At 33.9% G+C, this 25375-nt stretch overlaps 2 protein-coding genes across 2 annotated transcripts in view; both read left to right on the top strand.

The window, feature by feature from the left end:
- Positions 1–1124: 1124 nt before the first annotated feature.
- Positions 1125–5376, top strand: LOC123309837 (serine/threonine-protein kinase TNNI3K-like). The gene is made up of 2 exons (XM_044893120.1): positions 1125–1711; positions 3772–5376. The coding sequence occupies exons 1-2, from the start codon at positions 1381–1383 to the stop codon at positions 4863–4865; spliced, it is 1425 nt and encodes a 474-aa protein (XP_044749055.1). The 5' UTR covers positions 1125–1380; the 3' UTR covers positions 4866–5376.
- Positions 5377–22578: 17202 nt separating this feature from the next.
- The window catches only part of LOC123309786 (ATP-binding cassette sub-family G member 1-like), a 59869-nt gene continuing 57072 nt past the window's right edge, over positions 22579–25375 (top strand). The window contains exon 1 of the mRNA XM_044893054.1: positions 22579–22920. Coding sequence (XP_044748989.1) covers positions 22803–22920 — 118 coding nt within the window. The 5' untranslated portion in view covers positions 22579–22802. The remainder of the gene's footprint in view (positions 22921–25375) is intronic.

Genomic DNA, 25375 nt, shown 5'->3' with positions numbered 1-25375 from the left:
CGTAGATTGTTGAATTCATCTTGTCATATTTTCAAAACGGTGACCTATTTTTTATCTGAAAAAGAGGTTCGAATATGCTTAATGACCCAGACTATTGATTAGGATATATACCATGCTTCAGAATTCGGATATAAATTTCGAAAAAAAAAATATACTTGTCCCAAGTCGCCCACCGATTTGGGAGCTTGGGAGACAAGTTAAAATCTAGTGATTCCTCAACTCTCAAATGAAATATGTGACTTGGGACATTGTATAGTTGTGAAAAATTAGAATTTGTGATTATATAGTTGAAATTCGGTAAGGAAATTGAATGATGAACCCCTATTACAGCGAAAGTTAATATATTGCAACTCAAATGAAAAACACTAAACAAAACAAGGGCACTTTGATTTCTTCTATTCTTTAGTGATTTCTTTGTGTAAATAACGTAAATAATAGTATCCTGTGAAAAATCGGCATATTTCTTGTTGCCAATGCTCCGCTTGTATCTATTCGGCATTGTCCAAGTCACCGTAAGAAACAACAAAATAAATGAATGAGATCCGTGTTGCCGTTTGATTTGTAAACAACCTTGTTTCATGACATATCTAATATGCCAATATCCCACGTATCCGGACAAAAAAATTACACTTGCACAAAGTGAAACACATGTACAAGACACTAGAAAGTATAAGAGCCATAAAAAAACACGCTTTTAGCTTTAACTCTCCTGAATTCGCTCTGGTCACGGCAATCTCAACAGAAATTAATTCTTAAACTAACCGAAAAGACTCTACACAATCTTATAATTTTGTCCCTTCTCTCAAAATAGCGTTTCACTATGAAATGTTGCGCTAGTGAAGCCGCGGGTAACTAATCTTTTCTAATCAAATATAAACAAACTCTTCTAAACAAAGGGCTGAAGTTTTCTGGCAATGTGGTAATAGCTTCTGATGGCGAATATTTTCGAAAATACGTAGGTATTTTCATGGAACCATTACTTCATGCAAATGGAATCGTACCTCTCAACCTTTTTGTAATTGAAAGGAGAGTGTATTCTGCCCTCAGGGTGCTACCTCAAATTTCATGAGTTCGCAGGTACCTGTACACTTATTTCTAAAGAATTTTGCAAGTGACATTTTATGGCTTTTGAAGTGACTTTCGGAATAAGTTGTTGCTCTTCCTTCAGTTCGATTGCAACTATACACTAGCCTAGAAGTGAAGCAAGATTGTTCGTAGAATATTTGTGATAAATATAGATTCTGGATATCAAACTGTTATAGCGCCCGTTTGCTGAAGAATTAATATAATAAGTGTTGAGTTAATGCAAGACGAATATAAAAGATACCTGATATAAAAATCGTTATTAACGAGTGAAGCGTGCCGAAGGAATATTTAAAAATGTGGTGGTGTCAAGGAGGAATGTTTCCCTACGCTGCTCTTCATGAAGCATGCCTTCGGCAAAGCCTCGAATCTGTGAAAAATGTAGTGCATTCGGGCAAATTTAATATTGATTGCGAGAATAGACGTGGAAATTCTGCTTTGGGTGTTCTTGCGTTTGAACTATTTACCCATACCATCCGTGCACGTAGAACGGAGGAGCTGAACCCCAAGTTCTTGGCGGATGGGCTGGAATATGAAGAAAAAATAAAATTTCTCCTAAAAAGCGGTGCGAATCCCATGAAAAATTGTGCTGGAGTTACCGTTGCTGAAATTTTATTCCGAGGAGAAAGTGAGTTAATTTGTTTCTTTGAATCAATAATTCGATAGAGATTAGGTATAGATGCAACATTTCAGAATCACAAATGAGTTTATATTTTATGTGTTCATATCACAAATATGATTCTTATGTATTTGATGTGGTCTAAGATACGGTATACAAAATATACAAGATTTCCCACGCTGGGTGACCTATTAGACGTTCACGGAAGTCGGATCATAGGATTGTTCGGAAAATTTGGATACTAGGGTTTTCGCTTCTGAGCTATATGATTTAAAATGTTCAATATTGCAACGTTGCCACCCAGAAGGAGCTGTTTAAATGTTAATTTTTTTATGTTGGTAAAACATAGATAGTACAGCAAGAAGTAAATGATTAAAATTTGGAGAATAAAATCGTGTTTTACATTTTAAATATTGTAGTAGTTTTTTGCAAATTTTTTTAATTTTACAACAAACCAGCTGTTCGAGGAGATACAAAGTCGATGTTTATTTGTTGATAAAATGCCCAGAGCAGGTCTACGCGGAATTTATCGCCAGCTAAGTGAATTAGAAAGAGGTCGAATTATTTGTCTGCGGAAGACGGTGTTGTCATTCCGAGAAATCGCTAACCGTACGAATAGAAATCCAACCACTGTAATGAGATGTTAGCAAGCGTGGTTTGATAATGTCCAAAATCGAAGAAGAGTAGGCACCGGACGTCGAAGGGCTACAAATGAAGTTCAAGATCGGTGCTTAAGGCTTATGGCCATTAGAGACCGATTTTCAACAACTCGATCTTTGGCTGATTTGCAACAACTCGATCATTGGCTGATGAGTGGTTAGGAGAATAAGGCCATGCTGTGAGCGTCCGAACCATTTACCACCGTATAAGTTCTTTTGAACTGCAGCATTATCGACCCCATCTTGTCTTGTGTTACCTCTTACTGTTGAGCATGGACGGCAACAATTACATTGGTGCAGAGAACGACAACATTGGAATGTGGAATGGCATCAGGTCGTCTTTTCTGTTGAATCTCGATACTCCTGGGGTACACATGATGACCGAAGGAGGGTTAGACGACGTCGAGGAGAAAGACGTGAACCTCATTTTGATATTGGGCGTCATGTACACCCATTGACCTAAAGTTGAACTGAAGTTCAATGTGTACACCGGACAGGTTACACAGGCGTTATGGCATGGGGTGCTATTGTACATGGAAGTAGGTCACCTTTAGTCTTTATTTGAGGTAACATGACAGCGCTACGTTAAGTTCAAAAAATAGTGGAGCCATATGTTCTCCCTTACCTTAACCGGCTCGAGAATACAATATTTCAGCAAGATAGTGCCCGACCTCATGTTGCCAGAGTTAGTTTCACCTTTTTTGAAGCGACCCATATGAATCTTTTGCCATGGCCACCCAGATCCCCCGATCTTTCGCCCATAGAGCATGTTTGGGAAATCATGGGTAGAAAGTTTGGAAATTTACCCCAGCCCCCACCCCACGGATATGAAGTACCCACAAGTGATAGTATCCCTCAAGAAGAAATAGACCATCTTTTTGCATCAATGCCAAGACGTGTTGGGAAATATATAGATAACCGCGGTGGACGAACAAATTATTAGCAAATTTTATAAAAAAAATTGAAAACCCTTCTTTTTTTTTCTCCAAATTTTAATCATTTACTCCTTGCTATATACTATTTATGTTTCACCAAAAAAACATTCGGAATTTAGTTAAATTCCGACTTTGAACTCGAAATTTAACTAAATTCCGACTTCAAAGTCGGAATTTAAGTAAAAATATTTTTGAAATATTATGTTACCCTTCTACGCCTTCGTACTAAACTATAATATCATCGTAATTTACATGATTTTCATTAGTATGAGTTATTCAACCACTTCTACCACTACCACAAAACACGTGTTTCGCAATTACAATATAATAACATATAATACGGGTACATTACCTTCTTCCACCTGAAGATGCTATTGTAATCGTGAAACACGTGCAGTGGTTAAATATGACGTCCTAATGTTATATTGAGAGATATTTACGACTTATTTAATCTAATGTTTTTCTCCATTTTCAGATAAGAATCTCATCAATATGGTGTTAAGATATATTCAAGATATTAACACTCCATTGAATATTATTGGGCAAACTCCACTCCATTTCGCGATCCGAAAAGGATTTTATAAGACAGCAAAAAACATATTGGCAATGAAAGCTGATATCGATCTGGACAGTTACTGTACCCTTAGCCCACTTCATTGCGCTGTACTCTTTCAAAGACCTAAGTTCATAAACCTATTAATCAAACATGGAGTAGACATGAACACGACAAATGTTTTAGAAGAAACTCCATTACATATAGCTTGTTACAGTTCAAGAGAGAGAGATATTATTCATAGATTGTTACAACCCAACGTACACTTTGAAGAGAAATACCTACATTACGCAATGGAAGACCAATATTTCTCCGAATCCACTCGAAAAACAGTAGCAACTCCGGAATTGGTTGAGTTCCTTCTGGATAAAGGATTTCATCTGGAGAAAAAGGATATACGAGGGCTCACACCACTACATCGGTGCATCAGCAGGGATATTGATACGTTGGCCCTGGTTTTTCTGCGGAATGATGCACATTTGGAGATTAGTACAAATGCAGCATCAGAATTGATGGAGTATATATCGCAGATTTCAACAGAAACTGGCGAAATGAGCCGGATTGTTCTAAAATTTATTGCGCTTCAAATTTCCAAGGGCATTCCTCTAAATGAAACACTTGAACAAAGTTTGAACGAACTACAAGAAGCTAAGGATTATTTAAACAAATGCAATGAAGAAATTGGCAATCTCAAGTCTTATAAAATAGAGGACACAAACGTTACCTATTGGAGACTTCTAGCTAAAAGTATTAAAGCGATTGCCCTGTGCGCTGAAAACGAAATTATAATTCAACACATGAAATCTTTCGAAGTTGACTCTTTTCCCATTTATGGAGCTGATCTAAAGTATAAATTTTCGAGAGGTAGAAAGAGGCAAAAAACGATGGCTAGATGTGGGGAAGCACTGTATCGAATGTGCAATGGAAGATTGCCGATACTTTTTGTCAATATGGTAATAGATCGGCTTTCTGTAGCGGACATGGAGAATGTGCATATTGCAGGCCAATATATTTAGGAGGAGTATTGATCCTTATATTGATTCATTCATGTGAAACTGTAGAGACTAACGTCTGTTGTGAATACAAACGCTAAAGAAATAAAGATGTACAGGCTGGGCAATATTCGTTGTCTACTGAGGGTATCTCGAGAACTATAACAGCTAGAAGAAAACGGCCTCTAGAATGTAATAATAATTTTCGACTACTAGTTGAAATAAGCGAGTAATTTGACATCATTAAAAATGGCAATTTCTCAACTTTTGTTCATAACTCAAACTCTAGAAATGATAGGTCGGTTCTGTTTTCAGATGTGGATTAGTCAGGGAAAAAGAGAATTTGTCATTTGTTTTTTTCTGGCTGCTACAGTTCTCGGGATTCCTTCAGTGGACAACGAATTTTGCCCACCCTGTACACTAGTGTAAAAAAACGAACCAATTTTTGTATATGAATTTAAATAATTAAGTAATTATTTTCCATATTTTCTCAGTAAAACTATTTGAGTTGTCATTCATGTTTCGTAATATATTGTTCACCAACATCTTAATAATAAAAAATAAAAATAAAATATATTCAATCTGTTAATCCACTCAGTTGATCCCATAGATAACATTTCGCATATCATAAATTGCGAATTTGATGATAAGATTGACATTTATTATAGAAATCTACGTATATGATTTCCTCTGAAAGTCTCCTCACTACCACCTTTAAAGTACTCTGGTCAATTTTTTAAAATGAATTTTGAGAGGAATGATTCAAGCGAACTATCGAACAAAGTTTTTCAAAAATATATTTAAGAAATAGTCTTGAATGATTATATGACAGCAGTGGGATTTGAGTTATTCTTTGGCGCTTTATATATACTCCATTCACTTTTATTTTAGCAGTCGGTTGGCGATGGAACTTTGACACATTTCACTCTGTATAGTACGAAAATGTGGGGTTATGCCGCTTGTCAAAACATTTTTGGGTTTTAAATCAACGCTATGTTGCCCGTTCTACGTAAAAGTTTCTGTTATTACGTATTTTATCACAATGTTGAATCTCTTCGGAAAATATGTGACGAACATAATTGAAGTTTATACAAACTGATTGAAGGCAAACCAAATCCAGTTATTTGCATGGAATACAAGAGATCAGTATAATATCATAATATGCACTAGCTTGAGGAGAGTTGATGTTCGTTATCTTCTTTGGCTAAAGTTTAAATACGTTACATCAGTTGTAGATTTCAAAAATATTAAACCGAAGATGAAATGCATATGTTGCAGTGGTTGGGAATGGGTATCTCCCGAAGGAATTAACAAATAATTACAAGAATATTAAATTGTTCAACAAAAATCATCTTGCATCAATATAAGTAAAAGGAATTAAAAGAAGTTTCAATCACGATGAACTTCACCTCTGAACAAAAATTTCGCATGAATAAACAATTAGCAGGACAACTGGCGCGTATTTGTGGCTGTTCATCTTAATGCATTGATATAATAATAATAATTAGGTATTTATTGGTACCTTGAGACATTTACAATGTATAGGACAAGTCAAATGTAAAATAGAACTTATTCTATGATGACATTAATCGAAAATCCTGTAGTAAACTTGTCGCATTAATTCACTAAAACATAAAATTCTCAAATGCCACCACTTTTTTGAGTCTCCCAATAGAAGGAAATTCTTTGTCATCCTCTTCATTCACAATATTTCTGATTGTGGAAATATTCAGCTGAAATATACCTAAGTCATTTAGATTCAGATGAAACATTATATAAATTCTCTATTCTCTTACATTGAATATGTTCGCTACCGTCTGACGTATTGTGGATTTTAGAATATCAGGGTATAACTATTTGAATGAGCGGACCTGAATTCTAAATAGCCTTTTCTGCAACCCTGTCTCTTTTTTCAATCACTTTCGGCATTTTCGTAATATTAATTGATATAAGTTGTGGCAACCGCGTTATGACATTACCGACATTTCATCAGTGCCAACCTTACTCCGTTCTAGTTGCAAAAACTTGAGAAAATTATTTCATTGCCAACCGACAGCTAAAATAAATGTGGATGCAGTATACTTACAAATATCAAATATCATGGAATTCCGGAATTGCGAGTCACTTTAATCATTATAATATTTAAAAAATTGAAAATATTGTTTACAATATATATTGCAATTTCGTGGAACTCCTGTTTCAAAAAATGTGAAGTTTATGGATATCTGCTGAATGAGAATATTTCGCAGCGCACTGCGATGCTGCAATAATTTATATCGACGAATAGACCCTGTATAAGTAATTCAATTTATGAGACTAAACATCGTTATTGAATATTTTCAAAAATGCACTCTCAATGAAGGCTGGGAGAAGATCTCCAAAAAATTTGCAGTTAGGTTATAATCAACTTATTCAAGTGGGACCTTTTGACATTTCGTACTCCTGTTTGAGGATGGAAAAGGCAAAATTAATTCAAAATTATTTGAAAGTGCTCCAATACTAAAAGAGATTAAAGAGAATTGAACTATTAATACTCTTTAATACGTATTAATACTTCATTGGTTTTACATCACACCTCATGTTTTGAATGAGTTGTTCGTCCTGCTTTAGAGGTATTCCGAACTTTTAAAATCCTGGATAACACATATAGTGTGAACGGATTTAACGTTCATATATTTCAGGGAGTCATTCTAGATGGTAAAATATAAAGAAAATTTCATTTCAACTAAGGTTCTCAAAAGCATCCCACGAGTGCTAGAGACACATTACATCCAATCAATACACGATAGCTTTGTCAAAATTTAGATTTTGGATAAACTGAATTGTCTGGCTATGAAAAATTCACTTATTCTCAACAGTGGTGGAGATAATAGCGGGCTCTTTCATTAAATTTCTTCTAATTTTGCAGTGTGGGATCTAATTGAACTTTTCATCAAAGGGATAGATTCCCCAAACGTTTATGAAGAAAAAAGGTACCCTTCATTCTAACCGTTACGGAGAATGCTCATCTCGAAAAATATAATAGGCGTCTATCACTTTGAAACTACAATGAAGCACGAAAATTTTATGGGCGTTTTGTACATTCCACATTCCCATGTCTCAAAAATGATTTGAATCGATGAAAATGGTGCCATATTCAAATTAAGAGATGGCTGATATGCATTTTATGTATGGAAAAGCTGATGGAAACTGCGTGCTGTCAAACGATTCTATAAAGAAGCATTTCCTGAAGGAGTTCTTCCTTGTGACAAAACTTTAGCGAACCTTCACTGGAGATTATGCCAAAAAGGCATTTTCCTCCTTCAAAATGTCCCCATTATGAGACCTATATGGAGAGGTTGAAAAGGGTGCAGGGTAAACTCCTCAGATTTCTGAGATTTGAAACAGGTTTCCATTTGAAGCTGGTGATCCTGATTAATTATTGTATACGCCTAAATCTCTATACAATATACTAAGTCTCTATACCTCATTCAGAAATGTTTCAACCGTTGCCATTTTCAAACATTAACATCGCTCTACAAGACGTATATACGCCCCATATTGGAATTCGCCGGTCCAGTATGGCATCCCATATTTGTTCAAGATGCAGATCTGCTGGAGCAGGTGCAACGGAGAGCAACTCGAATTCCATTCGGTATCATAAGACCTGACTACCAAACTCGGCTCGCCATGATGGGATTGGAAACTTTCTCAAGTCGCAGGATGAGGGGAGATATGCTGACCACGTTTAGAGCTTTGAAGGGGTTTTTCGGTGTTGACATGTCTGGTCTATTTTTATTAAACAGAGGTAATCTAAGGGGACACGGATACAAGCTGAGTAGGGAACGATTTTTCACCAGAAGCAGAGAGAATTTCTTGAGCAACAGGGTATTTCGGGTATGGAATATGTTGCCCCACAGTGTCGTCAACGCCCCTAGTGTCAACAGCTTCAAAAACAGATGGGACGCATGGAGCTTCGGTAGATACTTGTGACCAGTTAGAAGTGCGTGTTTCATTTTCAGTGGAGGACTTAGTTTTTCTTTTATATGGACAGTATTTCGTTAATTTGATTTAATCTAATTTTTTTTTCCGAATTCACAAGCATGAGCATGTAATTTTTTTTTATTGTGAGTTATATAGGTTATCCTTAACTCTAATTATAATGATAATAATAATAATAATAAATAATAATAATTTTGGAATGATTAGCTTAAAAGATAGACGGAAAGTGAATGATATCACCATCATTGTTAAAATGTTATGTAACCAAATAAATTGCCCTGAACTTCTTCAGGCAGTTGACTCTCATGTTCCTGCTAGGCACCTAAGGTATCATGTCCCATTTCACTTACCTACCTATAGAGCCAACAGTGCGAAGTATTCTCCCTTATCCAGAATGCTAGAATTCTCTAATTCTTATCGGGGGTCTATTAACCTGTTTTCAGGTTGGAGCGTATGCTCCTTTAGAAAGGTTGTTAAGGATTTTTTCAGGTAATTTTCTTATTATTATTTGTTCAGCTATTAACAGAAAGTAAGGTTAATTTGTAAAACTGTCTATGTAGATTTTTATAAGTGGACGCTGCTTTTGGGGGTTCTCACCTGTTAGCGTTCTTATTCTTAAATAAATAAATAAAAGTAGACCAAAACCCGCATGGAAGTTTAGAGTTGAAGCTTCAAGACCAATTCTCCATAAAAGTCTGGGTGGGAGTTATAAATGACACAGTCGGTGTCGGGCCTCCTGTGATTCCAAATCGTTTGAACGGAGAAACTTTTTTTCAACATGTTTTACGAGATTTGATGGATGATGTTTCTTACATAAATAGATTAAATATGATTTTCGTACAGGGTGTATTTGAAGGTGAGGCTTTTTTTTTCAACACAAGGTAGAACTTGTCAAAATGAAACGTTTCACCAAAAATCGCCTATAGAATACTTTCAAAATGACAAAGTTGAAAAAAAAATTGACAATGATTACTGAAATAGCAGTGGAAAAAACTTATCTCCAGGGGTGATTCGACCATGTGGTTTCGTTTAGGATATTGGATCGTTTGATATTTACGTGGTAATGAAAATGAAAACTTAGGATTGCCGAATTGTTCTCATTATTTTTTAGTAACTTACACGATTTTATTAAATGACTCATTTCGATACCAACTGACAGAAGAGACTTAGAACACAAATGTAAAAAATAGAATAATACTTCAAAATCCCGCCAATTAAATTCGTCTAGATTATTCAGGAATTCTTTTACAATGGGCATCTCAATCGAACATTCCAACATTCGTCGTAAAAATGAGACGAAATGGGGAAACATCATAGCACTTTTTCAACATAACTAACATAAGCAATTTCAAGAAACTGCTTCGATTTTCTACATTTTCTTAACGCTCTAAATTGTACGATATAACAATTATGAATTTCTCAAAAGTGGCCTAATGCATCTAAATCCGATGAACTTGGTACTGAACCAATCATTGTCCAGCCATATGTTTATGTTTTGCTTCGATTTCCCGATGCCGGAGTCACCTTCCACAGTCCCGTGATTGTCTCCGATCTGAAATTCCAAAAAATATGTTATACTTCACCTTGAATGGTTCAGCCGAGTATTTCGCATGTTCAATAAGCTATAGTTCATATGGTCTAAATAATAAATATTTGGTTTGTAACCAATCCATCATTAAAGTCATTACGAGTAATGATGTGAATCGCAGAAGAACCAATTACTGTGCTTTATTCGCCTGTAATAATTTCATTTCCTTCATAACCTTGTAGGACTAAAGGAAAATTTTAATTATTATGGATACATCATAATTGATGTCAAGAGAAAAAGAACGTTGTTATTCTGACGAAGTCCTATAATGAATTTTTCTAAGTATTGAAAACTCACTTGGATACATCAAATTCTGCAGTATCTATTTCTTTCAACATTATTTATGACTTCCATGCAGTGAATAAACATACCGTCAAACAAAAAGTAAAATGTGATCTGTACAGGGTGGGCAAATTCGATGGTATTGAATGGCTGCTCTGTAACCGTAAGAGCTAGGGAAAAATGGATGAGACACTTTATCATGTAGAATGCAGTGGCGTAATCGAAGATTTTTAACCCTATGTTTGTTTTACATATTCCATACCCATATTTTTTCTGATTCAGGATATATTATACGTAGTGTCTCTTATTGTTCTTCCAATAAAAAAAAACTGAAATTATTTCGGTCAAGTCTGTGAGTCCAAAAAAACTATGTTCGGGCTTGTATAGAAATAACAAATCACTGCTGCTTTCAATATTTTATTACGAATTGAAATGAAAAAACATGCAAACTTTCGACAACTAATTTCATATGAACTTTCCTTGTTATGGTAATGACCCAAAGATTATAGAGTAGAAAGATAGGAAACGAAGCGTCTAAAGTGATGTGAGAGTCATCTGTGTTTCAAATGTGTTTTCAAGGCCCTCTCTCTTCAGCCGTTTGACATCCAATGTTGGATATAGGCCTCTTCTAAATTCTTCCATGTTTTCCTATCCCGTGCTTTCTTCATCCACTGATTTCCTGCGATCTCCTTGATGTCATCTCGCCATCTCTTAAGTGGTCTCCCAACGCTTCTTTTACTCATGCGTGGTCTCCATTGAGTAATTCTCAATGTCCATCTATTCGGATTCTGGCGTGCAACATGTCCAGCCCACTGCCACTTTAACTTTGCTAGGCCCTAAGACTGGTTAAAATATTAATTTGAGGGACATTTGCAGAAACACATGAAATTTTGTGAGATCATCATGTCCATTTTGATCAAAGAGGTTTAGAATGTTTTGATTCTTGTACTATCTTTTGTTTATCAAGCTCGTTCTAGTTGCTGATTATTGAAATTTGTGTCTAATTTCTTGGTGAAAACTTCAAAATATCGTTCGAAAATTATTGTATGGTGAAGAACTGTCGATCACATAAAACGATTCTCACTAAGGAAAATGGGAATGTTAGTATTAAAACTAGTCATTTTTTATTTTTATTTTCAGTGGCGTAAGGGCCTGCAAACACTAGTGACTACACCATGTGTAATGAACATTTTATTGTAATCAATTTTATTGTAGTCAATTGAGAACTGTTCATCCACGTGAATTGTTGTATGCAGGAAGCATACTTTGCATGAAGAGCCCATTAAGGGGAATTTATGACTTTCATACATCCATTCAAAGATTCTCAATTGCTACTGCTTCGATATATTCAGAAATGCAAAGGTTTTATTGATTTCGTTTTGGGTATCTATAGTGACTGTTTGGAAAGTCAAAGTTTTATATAACCTGTTGTGAATGTTATGTTTATTCATCAATCAATTTGTATATTGTGTCATAAGGAGACCATATCATAAAGAAATTATAAAGAAACTATACTGACGGGCTAACATACAGGTCTTGTATTCCTCAGTGAAGTTTTTTTTAATTGGGGTTCTGAAAATTCTGTGAATAAAATGTAACTAACTGAAATGTGTAGGCTATGATGGTATATTGGATATTGACTCATATCAATTTCTGATATGAATTGTAGAAATTCAACTAAGTTTATTAATTCAAAACAACGTATTGAACAGATATAAACACCTTTGACGTATAGCAGATCACCATATACTTTTGTGTCCTAGTCGAAGCTCTATTCGTTGCTCATAATTTCAAATATTTGTGGATTTTTTATAAATGGCAACTAAAAATATAGCACATCTAACAGCGTGTTTCATTGATATCAATTGATTCCGAACAATGTTCAGATGAAAACTAACATTCTGATCACAAAACAAAACCATACTTTTATTTTGTCGCTCAGGATGTTTGTTTTCTGGTCTCAACAAAGATGATATTGAAATTCGATACAAGGAATAGAATTCGAATTTCGCGGCTCTCAATTATAAAACAGAAAACTGTTTTCCCGTATTGACTACGTTTTCAGCGCCATCTCATTATCAAAAGTGTTTTCACTGATCATAATGTTGTCGGTTTTTACTACTAGAAATATGAGGGTGTTTCCTATCTTTCTACTCTTTAATCTTTGGTATTGATCAACTGCATTTATCAACCAAGATTTTCATATTTACAATGATAACAACGACGTGATTCTTCCCAGCCTAGTCCGGAAAATGTTACTTTCTAAAAAATTGTGCGGGAAGTGGGTTGGTTCTTCCCAGACTGTTGCCGAAAAAGGTTGTTTGCAGCCTGTGTACAAATGAGTAGGTATATTGTATTATTAAAGAGCGCAATTGAAAATACTTATCGACCTGTCTCAGCATATTTACAACAACAAAATTATCTTTGATTTACTGAATTATTTTCAAGTTAGACTCGCACTCTATATCTTCGATGTATAAAAGTTGTTTTGCAGATGAAAGAAGAATTAAATCTTACTTCTCAGTGCAACAACAACTTGCACCTGTCGAAGGTCGCAGGGGGATTTTGAACCCGTTTTTGATGCAGCGACGGAAGTGATCTGAGAGAAAAACTGTCGACAATACCTACAGGTGAAATATTAAACTTGGTCAAGCTTTCTTTTTCAGATATCGTTTTGTAGAATTTATGACGGAAGTTTTTAAACGGATTACAACTGATAATTATCCCAGTTGTAGTCTGCTTCAAGTGTTCGATTTCATTTCGTCGCAAATGACACAAATGAAGAGCCGACAAATGAGCATTGCAAATTCAGAAACAAACTAATCATAATCTTAAAAAAGATGAATCTATGAGTTAAAAGATTCATGAATGATCTATTCTCGGTTTTATGAAATTGGTTACCGAATAGATTGTTCATGATATTTTGTAGATAACATCAGGTTCATATATAGGAGGTACAGATGAGTATGTTAGATGTCAATTTTATCCTCACAATTCAATTCATCAAAAAATAGGTGAAAGCTCTCTATTGTAAAATAAAGGTGACATGGCATGAGAGCAAAGTGGCTAGGTAGATCCATTCTCATCTATGTCTGCCCTAACGTATGAAACCATAGTTGAAAATACTTTTTTCTAATTTTGACATATAAAGTGACCCTTTTTAAAACTCATCTACGTTTTGAAACGTTTTACTTTTCGCAACTAGTTACGAAAAGTAAAATATTTCGCAACTGATGATGAAAAGTTAATCTCGCCATTAATTGTGAAGAATACAGAATCAATGCAAGACTAAACTACTTGCACTATGTAAACTTTACTTTCATATATGTCATTAAATTTTATATAATAATAGTATTAAATATTATAAGGAACAAATTTATTAATTAGGTAACTTTAACACTTGAATGGGAAAATTATTTATAAATATTAATAACACAGTTGTAGCAGTTAGTAATAGTGACTCCAGCTGACAACGTAGTTTTCTGTGTAGCATTAATTTGCGTATTCTCCATGTAATTTTCTCCTAGGATGTTTGTCGCAATCTTCTGTTTATTAATTATGGAATTCTCCACGTAACCTTCAGCAACTGTATTAGACGTCCATCCTCCATACTGTTTGATCCTCAGCAAATCAGCTTCAGAATCCGCACGGAGAGTAGTCGATGACCGCCGAATCGAGTGATAAGTATACAAACAAGAATTGGGCAACTTTACAAACTGTGCGATCATTTTCGGCAAATTTCCAAATGTATTAATACTTACAGGTTCAATCCAAAATCCTCCATTTAAATATTTGACAAAAAAACTGCCATGCTTAACATTTGATGGCCTAAGCAAGTATTTCTCTAATACCTCTTCGATGCAACTCATACCGTCAAAAGCTCCAGAGGTTATAGCAAATTCTCGACTTACTTTCGTCTTTGTGTTGGGAATGGTTACTTTAGCAAATTCCTCCTGAAAAACCACATTTTCTACTCGAAGAAAAGTTAATTCACCTCGAGCAACTCCAACAATAAATGCTACCTTCTGCATCAAATGTTGCTCATCGGAAGATTCTTTCAGGAAATTTGCAATGTTTTCTTCACTCAAAACTTTCGACTTTTTAGGCTGGTAACCTTCAGAATGACGTTTCAAAAAAGCCAGTAAATTTCACAGATAACTTCTTAATAATGTCAATATTTCTTTTCAAACACAATTCGTTTCTTAACATCGAATATAAGCTCCACAAGGATACATTTTTCAATCCCTTTTTTTCTTTGAAATACGCTAGCAAAACTTTTTCGTTGAAATGGGAAATCCGTTTTTGTTCACACCGTAAACCAAATTTGGCATAGGCCAAAACATACTTGCTCCTCGACTTCTTAGGAATAATTGTAGATAACGCACATTGAGCCGCTTCCTCAATGTCGCTAGGAACGTCGTTTTCTGAAGCGGAAATTGCGATATACAGGGTGTCCCAAAACTAGTGAATCAAACGTCACACCACGATAGATCAAATACTATTGAATGACACCAACATTAGTTGAGCTAAAATGTACCGTTTCCAAAAAAACCTAATCTGAAATTGCCGATTTTCGGTCTATTTTTCTAATCACAGAGCCAATTTGTGATAAAGGACAGCGTTTTTCGCCCATATTATCACCCCTATAGGAGTAATCAAAATTATGTAGAAAAAACAATTGTTGCAATTTACATTTACTTAGGTTTTCGATTAACTACTTGAAATAATTTCAATTAGATGTGATAAAATAATAATCTAGGATTAATATGATTTGAAATCGCTATCCTTTTTCACAAGCTGGCCCCGTGATCGAAAAAAATAGTTCGAAAATCGTATTTTCATAAAATTCTGATGTTTTGGAAACGGTACATTTTCGCTGAACTAATATTAGTGTCTACTCTACCGTGGTGTGACGTTTGAGTCACTAGTTTTGGGACACCCTGTATATTTTCCTACTTCAAAAATATTCAATTAATTATTTGCGAAAAGAGAGACGATTCTAATTCTCCACTTTTTACAATCAAAACAAGCACAATCAAAATTACGAAATATGACACTAAACGAAACTTGCTTGCACAGAAATGGCGTGAAAAACAAGTATCTCCGAATTCTCGCTTGTGAAGACGCATTTGGTATTTTTAATTTGAATTCAAATAGTTTCATCCTATTCAAATTTAGAAAAAATAGTGTGTGAAACACCGAAACACGTTGGGAAACACTATTTTTCGTTATTCGTTTCGCTCGTTGCGCAGAAATAATCCAGTTACGAAAAATAATGCTTTTCCCAACTGGTTGCAAAAATAACTATTGTTTGTTTCTACTGTTGACAAGTTGACAATTGACAAAAAATGTCTCAGCAAATATACGTTTGAGAACTATTTCTATTATATTAATTTTATCAATAGTAGATACATAAGTTTATATAATTTACAAACGAATTATTCGAAAGAAGCAAGTTTTAAACAGCTCTACACATAAGAAAATATTTCCGACTAGCGTCCTTATCTCATATAAATATCTGATTTGTTCTCACGCCACCTTTGTTTAAGAATATCCTGAATATCTTGAAAGTGGTACCCACAATAGGGAATACTGCTTCTGACGAAAGTTATGTATTTTTTATGAAATATCTTTGAACCGTCACATTTTGAAATAACCATTTCATCCGTTTCCCAAAAAAAATTATTATAAGCACTTAAAAATGAAAAATAAAAATGGGTATTTAAAATTTAAAGCGTTTCATTTCAAGTGCACAAGTTGGCAACATCGACTGAAATATGCCTGGATAATAAAGGACAACAAATACATTATCTTGATGAGATGGACAAAGATGGCGGACCATGAAGTCTGCGACGAACGAGGAAGGTCGTGAAATTTTATGGGATTTTTATGGCCGGTTGCAACTGAGGCTCGCCAGTAAATAGGCGCCTGTAAATCAACAGCTGTTATTTTATAAACAAGCCGATCAGACATTGTTCTTTTTATTTTCTAGTAGGCGCTGTTGCCAACTTGAAACCAAGCCATTTAAATTTTAAAACCCTATGGGGTTTTAAAATGAGAATGATTTTGAATAGTTCTGCTATGAAGCATCTTCAGAGGTCTACAAAAAGGAAAAGATCACAGTCCTATCGATGTTTCATATTATTCAGTACCTACTCAATATGAGAATGCAAATGAAAGCGAGTCGAGAAATCTGATAGAACATCTATTTTTATGTTGGGATAAAATATAATGTTTTCATTTGGAAATATCGACTTAGAATAACTCTGAAACTACACAAGAGAGCTAGAAGGAATGATTCATGAAATACACTTAGAATTTGAATATACCTTCGAAGATGTGATAATATACGGTTTTTTCAATTTCCGATATAACGGGAAGTCAGAAATCATTACAAATTTTTGTGATGTAATAAAAATAAAATAACTAGAGTCGGACAGTTGGACACTCGTTTACACGAAGATAAGGAGTGCCCTATTTGAGCATTCATAAATAGCTGTTTCCATCTCATGTAAAGATTACTACCACTTGTTTCTATTACGATTTAAAAGACGTTTCCTTTTCATAATTTCGTACATTTTTCGAATTTCACTACAGCTGCGAGTCGAAAATGATCCTTGGTACGGCCCGATTATTGGACTTTCATTTGGTTTTCTCGCGCCAGGTAAGACGTAGCGGTTTGGACAATTAGACCATTTTCCTAATCCTCTAAATTAGCTCAGTGCTTACGAAATTAGTATAATATACCGAGTATCTCCAGATACTCAACTCGCCCTGTCAAAAATCAGAATTTTCACAGAAACTTGAGTATTTTAAGAATAGAAACAACAAAAGATTGAAAGAAAAATACATTTAGATTAGGAATATGTAAATTTCATGTTCGATTAAACCTACTGAACCGAGCGTGTCACGAACTGAATGATAATTCATAAATGTCTTGATTGATAATTAATTTATATCCGAAACTTCAAATTTATAATCTCTCCCGTTTTCTTGAAACGGCTAATAGGCCACGTTCCTTGAACAACCATACAGAAGGTAAAGGTTGGTCGTTAGATAAAATAATTATTAAATGATGACCGATATACTAAACGTGGCAATCCCAACGAATGGAAGGAAAGAAGCGAAGTCCATCTGTTTTTAATTATCAACTAATCGGAAGACAACATAAGATATTGGCAAAACAGGTCAGTCATGGATAAAGGAATTTTGTTTTTTATATCCCGCCCTACATTGTCCACGCAGCTATTTCTTATGGTCTTATCATTTCTTTTTTTGGCACAAACTATTCACACAGCAATACATTTATTCCCCTGGTCTAACTTGATGATCTTTACACAGTTGATATGAGGAGTTCAGAGCTGAAGTGAACCAAGTCCATTCAGCCTAATTTTGAGATGAATGGCTCAGAAGTTGTTTATCACCAATCAGTTCAAAAGTGACTTCTTTATTCATTATTATTCTCATGTAAGCATATGCTTAAATTCTAACTTTTTAAAATCTAAAGAAGTCACTTTTGAATTAATGGGTGATAAACAACTTCTAAGCCATTCATCTCAAAACTAGGCTGAATGGACTTGGTTCACTTCAGCTCCGAACCCCTCATATATTGTTAGAGAAGACCTACATAACCTTCAGTTAGGCACGAGTTCATTTTTTGGAAGATGAAAGAGTACCTACTGAATGCTTGTGAAATGAATGAAATAACTGGTTATTTGAATGCTTTACGATATTTTCACACCCAGACAGCCACTCAGAAAAAGGGTGAAGTTCATATGGATTTTCATATGAACCCCAATATGGAGGATATTTTCAATACAAAATTGTGATTAGTTTTCCATAAACGTAGGTATAACAGGCCATCGTTGTGAATAAACCTACAACGCCATTCTAGACTTCAGTCTTGGAGAGGGAGCTGAATTGGAATTTTTTTTTCTAGATTTTTCCACAAAATTGATAGCAATACAGCCGATTTCAATTATAATTGATAACCTTCATAAAAGAAGAGATGTTATTCTTGAAATATTTCATGGAAACATTCTGGGCAACAATGAATACGTTTCAAGATTCGTTTTAGGCCTAAAATGTTTCTATGAAAATGAAATAAGCACATTCACTATATCCAACAGACAAGAGACAAAAAAGTTTAGGGTGGTATACTATTTGAAAAATGGAGATATTGATTGATATTTTTGTAGGTTATTTGCGAGTTATTTATTTTTCGAACGAACTGGAGAATGATCCGAAAAACTGTAGAATGATCCGAAAAACTGCAGAAGGCTTGAAAACAACTCGGAATTCAATTAAAAGAAATCATTCATTTATATCGAACGGTTTACAAGATATGATCTCTAGTTAAGCCAGCATATCCTTGAAATTTTTCGGACAAAATGTCCTGTGTAAAAAAGGCACAAAGAAAAACTATCACCCATGAGTAATTTTAAAATCAGAATTTTATGTAAATTCAGAATATGATATAATAATTGGGTATTCTCATTTGAAGAGGCAGGGTGCCATTTTGGTCCTTCACTTTCGGACCACAATATTGAGTCAAAAATAATTTTATCTTATGCGCTAATTGAAGTCGATTCCAAAATCGCCCTGTATCTCATAAACGGAAACAGTTATGCAAAATCTGATTAGGACAACTTTAGTTTCACAAAAAAGTAGGACAGGAATGTAAAAACCGCAAGGCTCCATCTTAAATAGCAAGCCAGAAACCTGGTTGTCTCACCCAAAATAGGATGCACTGTACAAGAAGTGTCAATATTGCTTTATAACTTTTTCACGGCAGTTATAATATCCCCACATTTTAACACATTATAATAATTTACCCCAGATAATAAAGAAAACCTACATTCCATCGACAGTTTTAGGGAGCAATTGAGAAATTTATTTATTTTTTTTTTAGAAAATTTCCTTCCTATCAGAAGACATCCATCTTATATCGAAAAACAATTCGAACGGTTCACTGAAACCGGAAGATTCCATTCTTCACATATAATAAATATTATATCCAACAAGGTCATCCTCGCGGAAATCTGATTTTTAAACAAGTTTCTGGCGAAACGAACTACTTTATTATGGAGTTTTAGGAATGGTTGAAAATTTAATTTGCGTTCCGTCATGAGAAACATGAGACAAATTCGTGGGCAATTATTAAAATTTACTCATTTCTACAATCTCTATCGAAAAACTATAATTAACTTGAAAAAACGTGACATTGCTTCTCTAATCTCATGGTCCCTGTGGTACCTATTTCTCGTCTACGAAAAACTCGGTACCTACTCACAGAAAAAAGTTTATTCCGAAATATAAAATCCAAATAATCCTTCCTTACGACAATCCAATTAAAATTCGACGGTGTGATAATAATTTCGACATTCCATGAATTGTTGATAGATTCTCAACAATCCCAACTGACCATTTATTAGATTCAATTCACGAAATGTCAAAATCAATTGGCGGAACATGGAATTTGATTTCCGGAAGTCACAGACTGATCACGCAGTTCGAAATGGTTGTTTCAAGTTTTTCCGTGATAACTCTGAAAGTTTCCATTTTAGGTAAAGATTCATATAACTAGCGCCCTTCCTTTTCATACGTAGAATTGATTGAAACAATAAAAAATTCAGGTTGTTATTTAAAATCTTGAGTTTAGATTAATTCGATTTGTCCAACTTGATAATTTCCCCATGAACACATTGTACATTTCTGCTTCGAACAGCAAACAACGTTATATGTATTACTACAGAATCGCAAAATTGAAAAAGGTAAAAATTTTTTTCACTAAACCCCCCCTTCAGAAATATCACGGAAATTTTCACTATTTTTTATAAGAATCAAAATAACTCATAGACCATTGAATTTTTGCTCAAGGTGTACTGTTGAAATCACCTTCGAATCAGCTGTCCAACGATGCAAAAAATACTGGGTGTGCCGTGGGCTGTTTCCGGTGTAACCGGAAGTTTCAGAGGTCTGAAAACATGCAAATTTTCAGCACAAAATTGTGAATTTTTTATAAACGTCTACTAGGGCTAAGAGGCCGTGAATCACCCAATATATAATTGAACCATTTTCAATAATGATGACATATACTTTTTATATGAAATGCTTCCTCATGCTCCATGAGAATGTATAGTATTATAGTACATCCCAAATTCGCTATTCCCTAAGGATAGTTCCAGATAAAAACTGTCTTTGATAGATATTTTTACGTTAAATTCATTGGCTTACAGTAAAAAAATTCTAAGCTAAAATTATCGAGTTATAACTCTAACTTATAGTTTTTTTTAATATATATTAATTTATTTATTTCATTTCACCATTTAAATGCATTTTTTTCTGAATGAAATAATATACAACACTTGAAACTAAAAAATAGTTTTAATAAACAAAATTTGAAATATTTCATAAGTGGAAATACTTTGATATATTCTGGAACAAAGAAGATTACCGACTTCTGTCAATGTCATAATTTTAATAATTGTGCACCTTTGATTGATAGATAAATCGACTTCAAAGTATAAAATTCAAATTTTAAATATTGTTTTTAGATACCAAGTGTTATATATTATTTCAATCAGAAAAAAAAATGTAATTTACTGGTGAAATAAAATATAGAAAAGTTATAAAAGAATTATAAGTTTGAGTTATAACCCGAAAAGGAAAATTTTTTAGCATACGTGAATGAATTCTATGTAAAAATATCTAACAAAGATAGTTTTCATCTTGAAAATATCATAAGAGATTCCTGAGATACACAGTATCCCCGAAAAGGCAATAATTTCAAAATGACCCTGCAACTTTCAAAGTTCAACATATATCAAAAAACTGAAAGCACCTTTGAAGTTGTCATGAAAAAGTGGCGCATTAATTTCTTATTTAAAATTTTATATCTCCAACGGTTGCAATAATACCCTTAGGGAACAGTGAATTTAGGATGCACTGTACATTATAACCGACCGTCTGAAATTTGTGACAATGCAATAAAAACACAAGTGCCATAAAAAAGTTCTGAATTCTTTTCTCCACATTTGGATTTATTTTGATATAGTCCAGTCGATGAATGCATTGTATGAAGTGAATGAAATAAGCGACAAATTTTGGACTTTGCTGAACATAGGTACTGAAAGTCCCCGCCACTAGTATGTGAATTACGAAGACGCAATTTAAAAAAAAAGAATTTTCGAATTGAAATGAAAGCTGATTCAATTTCCCCAAAAAGTTATCTGTCGAATTCCTGACTAGAGATACCTTACTGAAAATTGATAATTTTAGAAAAAAACATTCATACCACACTTTTTTCTCAAACATGTTTGCCCACTTTCTCAAGATGAGTGAGATTGTGATTTCTTGCAATCATTCATTTATGGGCGTATTTGGCGCAGTTGCAGATTTAATGCTCCATTGAAATTTAAAACAGTTTTTTTTAAGGGAAAAATGAGGCATTGATATTGAATTTCAACAGAGTTTCTCTCAGCTGGGCGTTTGTCTACAAAATTTGATGTCAACTATAAAAAACTCTTGTATAACGAATTTTAAACAATTCTTCTTCTCAGCTTCCTTCACTATATCTGCTTGCATATACCTAGCTAAAAATTCAGATTTAATTCCATTGATTCATAAATAAAATATTCACAATAAATTCATGAAGACGTAATGAGAACGCTACAAGTAGCACAAAATTCTGAGAAATTCCCTTGAAGCTATGAACATAATCATACATCTGTTATCATATTAATCCACACGCACTATGTGAACTACTACTAAAATAAATGCTCATAATGCGCTGTTATCACAAGTTATTCCAGGGCAATTAAGAAAGGATTAATTATTCCCACTAAAATCCGATTCCTGCATGAATATGAATATAAATTTTCGTTGTGTCGATCATCTCGAATATTGCACGTTGCTGGCCACTCTAGTTTTGATGGTGGAGCTAGTCACTTTGCTTTTGGTACTCCGTAGGTTTTATCTAGAGTCCGAGCGCGCAACCTTTGTTTAGTGCGGCGAGATTCCACCTTTTCGCATAGCTATTCTACCGGCGCTATTCCGGTATAAGCTGAATAAAGAGTCGGTTTAGTATTCTCGTCAATAAAAATACCAAAATGACTGAAAAATGGGACATCCCCTTACAGAAACAGGCTTCTTGTTTGCAAATGCGTAGTGTCGCTTCCATAGATATCGAGTTCGAGGATTTGAAATATATTGTGCCGCAAAAAAACGGTAAGTAACTTTGTAACATTTCCTTATAAAATTTTTTTCAATTAGGCATCTTCTGAGTGAGGAAAAAATTATCCAATAAAAGTATGAATTCCCTGAAATCAGATATAAGTGATCAATATAGATTGATAATTAGATTGTGAAAATGTCGAAAAATTTTGGGCAATTGTTATGAATTCTCTGAGATTTCGAAAATTGAAAATTTATCTATGATTTATTGGCTTCTGGTCTTGAACTCTCAATTTTAAATAATTTCGAATTCATAAAATCATCTTTAGCCAAACTGAAGTCAAATTTCCGTAACAAATTATAGAGATCTTGAATGGGAAGTTCAGATTTCATATATTAGTGTCAAAAAGTTTGCAGTCAAGAAAACTGCTAAGAGTTTCAGCAAACCTCTACTTATATATTCCAATATAAGTAACCCCCTTACCAAACTATAAACTATTTATAAGCTCGTAAAGTAATTTCTCATTAAATAGCATGATATGTGACAGGCTCTCAAGTAATAAATATCAGATATACCTACTTGCACTCATTATGCGGCTAGGTCCAAAACTGTTGCCTAGTTGGTTTGATTGCAAATCTAAATAACACTTTTGATTTCAAATGATTTTTCACTCAAACTTTTTTATACTTTCGAAAATGAGGGTATAAATAGTTTACTCTTGGAAAAAATTGCTCTTTTTGCTCGTTCAAAAACTAACAACTTTGTCTACATGGTTGCAAATGCACCAATTTTTATCACTTGAATAGTATTTTTCTGACAAATGGATATAGATACCAGATTGTGTGTTTCATCGACAAAATTCTGAATTCCCCATCCTTCATTGAAATATTATCAATTCATAAATTTCTCTATGAAAAAGTTATCAGACAAAATGAATCTAATTCAGTAATCACCTTGATTAAATCAAATAAAGGTTTCAAATTTCATCCAATTAATTACAGTAGTTTCACGTGAATTCATGGTCGCCTACGATATTATTGTCAAAGTATACATGTAATGTAACGTCTCACAACAGTTCAAATTGCATGCAGCTCCTATTCGAAAATTTTATTTGAGAAGTTTTATCAAGAAACAAAATCACAATTTGAAATAATTCTTGACCCGTAGAAAAAAGAATAATTACTGAGAATTTTTACTCTTCTGGTTGAACTCAAACTGATAAGTATGTGTCATAAAGGGTTTCAGAGTTTGTCCTACTTTTCAGTTGTTGTAAACAGATAAATGGGTCAGGAATTATTTAGATAAAAAAACATTAGTTTTTTAGTTGGTAGATACGTCTTCTTTGTCTGAAACTTGTTATGAACATTTGCAAAATAATTACAGATTGACAAAAAAAGCTTACAAAGATTTCAATTGATGACAACTTTTCCATTTACTCGCAAAATTGTTTACACTCATTCTTGAATCAATTAAAAGGAATCTAGTAGCAGACATGAACTCGTCATCACATAATATCAATGAGATGACATTTATTCACTTATTCAGGTCCAAGTTGCGATATCCATCGATAATAATTCATTGTACTATTAATAGTAAAATAACGTAGGTGTTATTGATTTCTGAGTAGATTTTCCTGAAAAACTTAATGAGTCGATTATTTCTGGTTCGAATTTGATATAAAATTTCATCACCGAAGAATATCGAAAATTGTTTGCACATTATGTGAGCAAAATTTTTGTTTGAGTTGAGATTTGAAATTTTGTCTATTCAAAGTTAGTTTGATCGAATGATTATTTCCAAAACTCACCTCCGGGTTTTTTTTACAAATTAAAATTAATTAATTACCGAACATAGATACTCCATTTCCAAGTCCCTTGACACATAACGTGTGTGCATGTAAAAAGGAAGTGTAGTTCCTAGGTTTCATTACCCGAAATTATATGAAAAAATTAAGAACCACGGTCCGAAAAAATAATTTTACATTCATGTCGATGGAAAGTTACTCGCGATTGTGATTGATTTCTATTGTGTATTGATATGAATATGATAACTGATATTTGCATAAAACAATTATTCTATTCGTTTCTTATCTGTGAGAATTAATATTTCATTTCGTTATACATATCTCCTTGCAAAACTTGTTTCTTTTTTCTACAATCGTTGAGATAGCAGCCGTGGAAAATTTGATATTTCTAATGGATTCTAATGGACGTAAACTTATAGAAAAATTAGGAGTTGATGTGACATCTACCCACTTGATTCCGTATTAGAATTCACGAATAAACTATATACAATATACTCATATAAAATAGTTGCGAATAAATGTGAGGGTAATTCCTGAATTATATGTGGGTCTTTCATTTATTTATTTTTTGAGCAGCCTTTGCTTAGACACAGCCTTCTACAGATAGAAACCTCAAAAGAAATTTTTTTTCTTAGACATCAGAAAACTGACAGAAATGAGATGGAGCAGACCTTCAGGGAGCCCTATCTAAGAAAGGGCACACA

The sequence above is a fragment of the Coccinella septempunctata genome, chromosome 3, assembly GCF_907165205.1.
Source record: "Coccinella septempunctata chromosome 3, icCocSept1.1, whole genome shotgun sequence".
NCBI classification, from domain to species: Eukaryota; Metazoa; Arthropoda; class Insecta; order Coleoptera; family Coccinellidae; genus Coccinella; species Coccinella septempunctata.
This window is presented reverse-complemented; position numbering and strand designations above follow the sequence as displayed.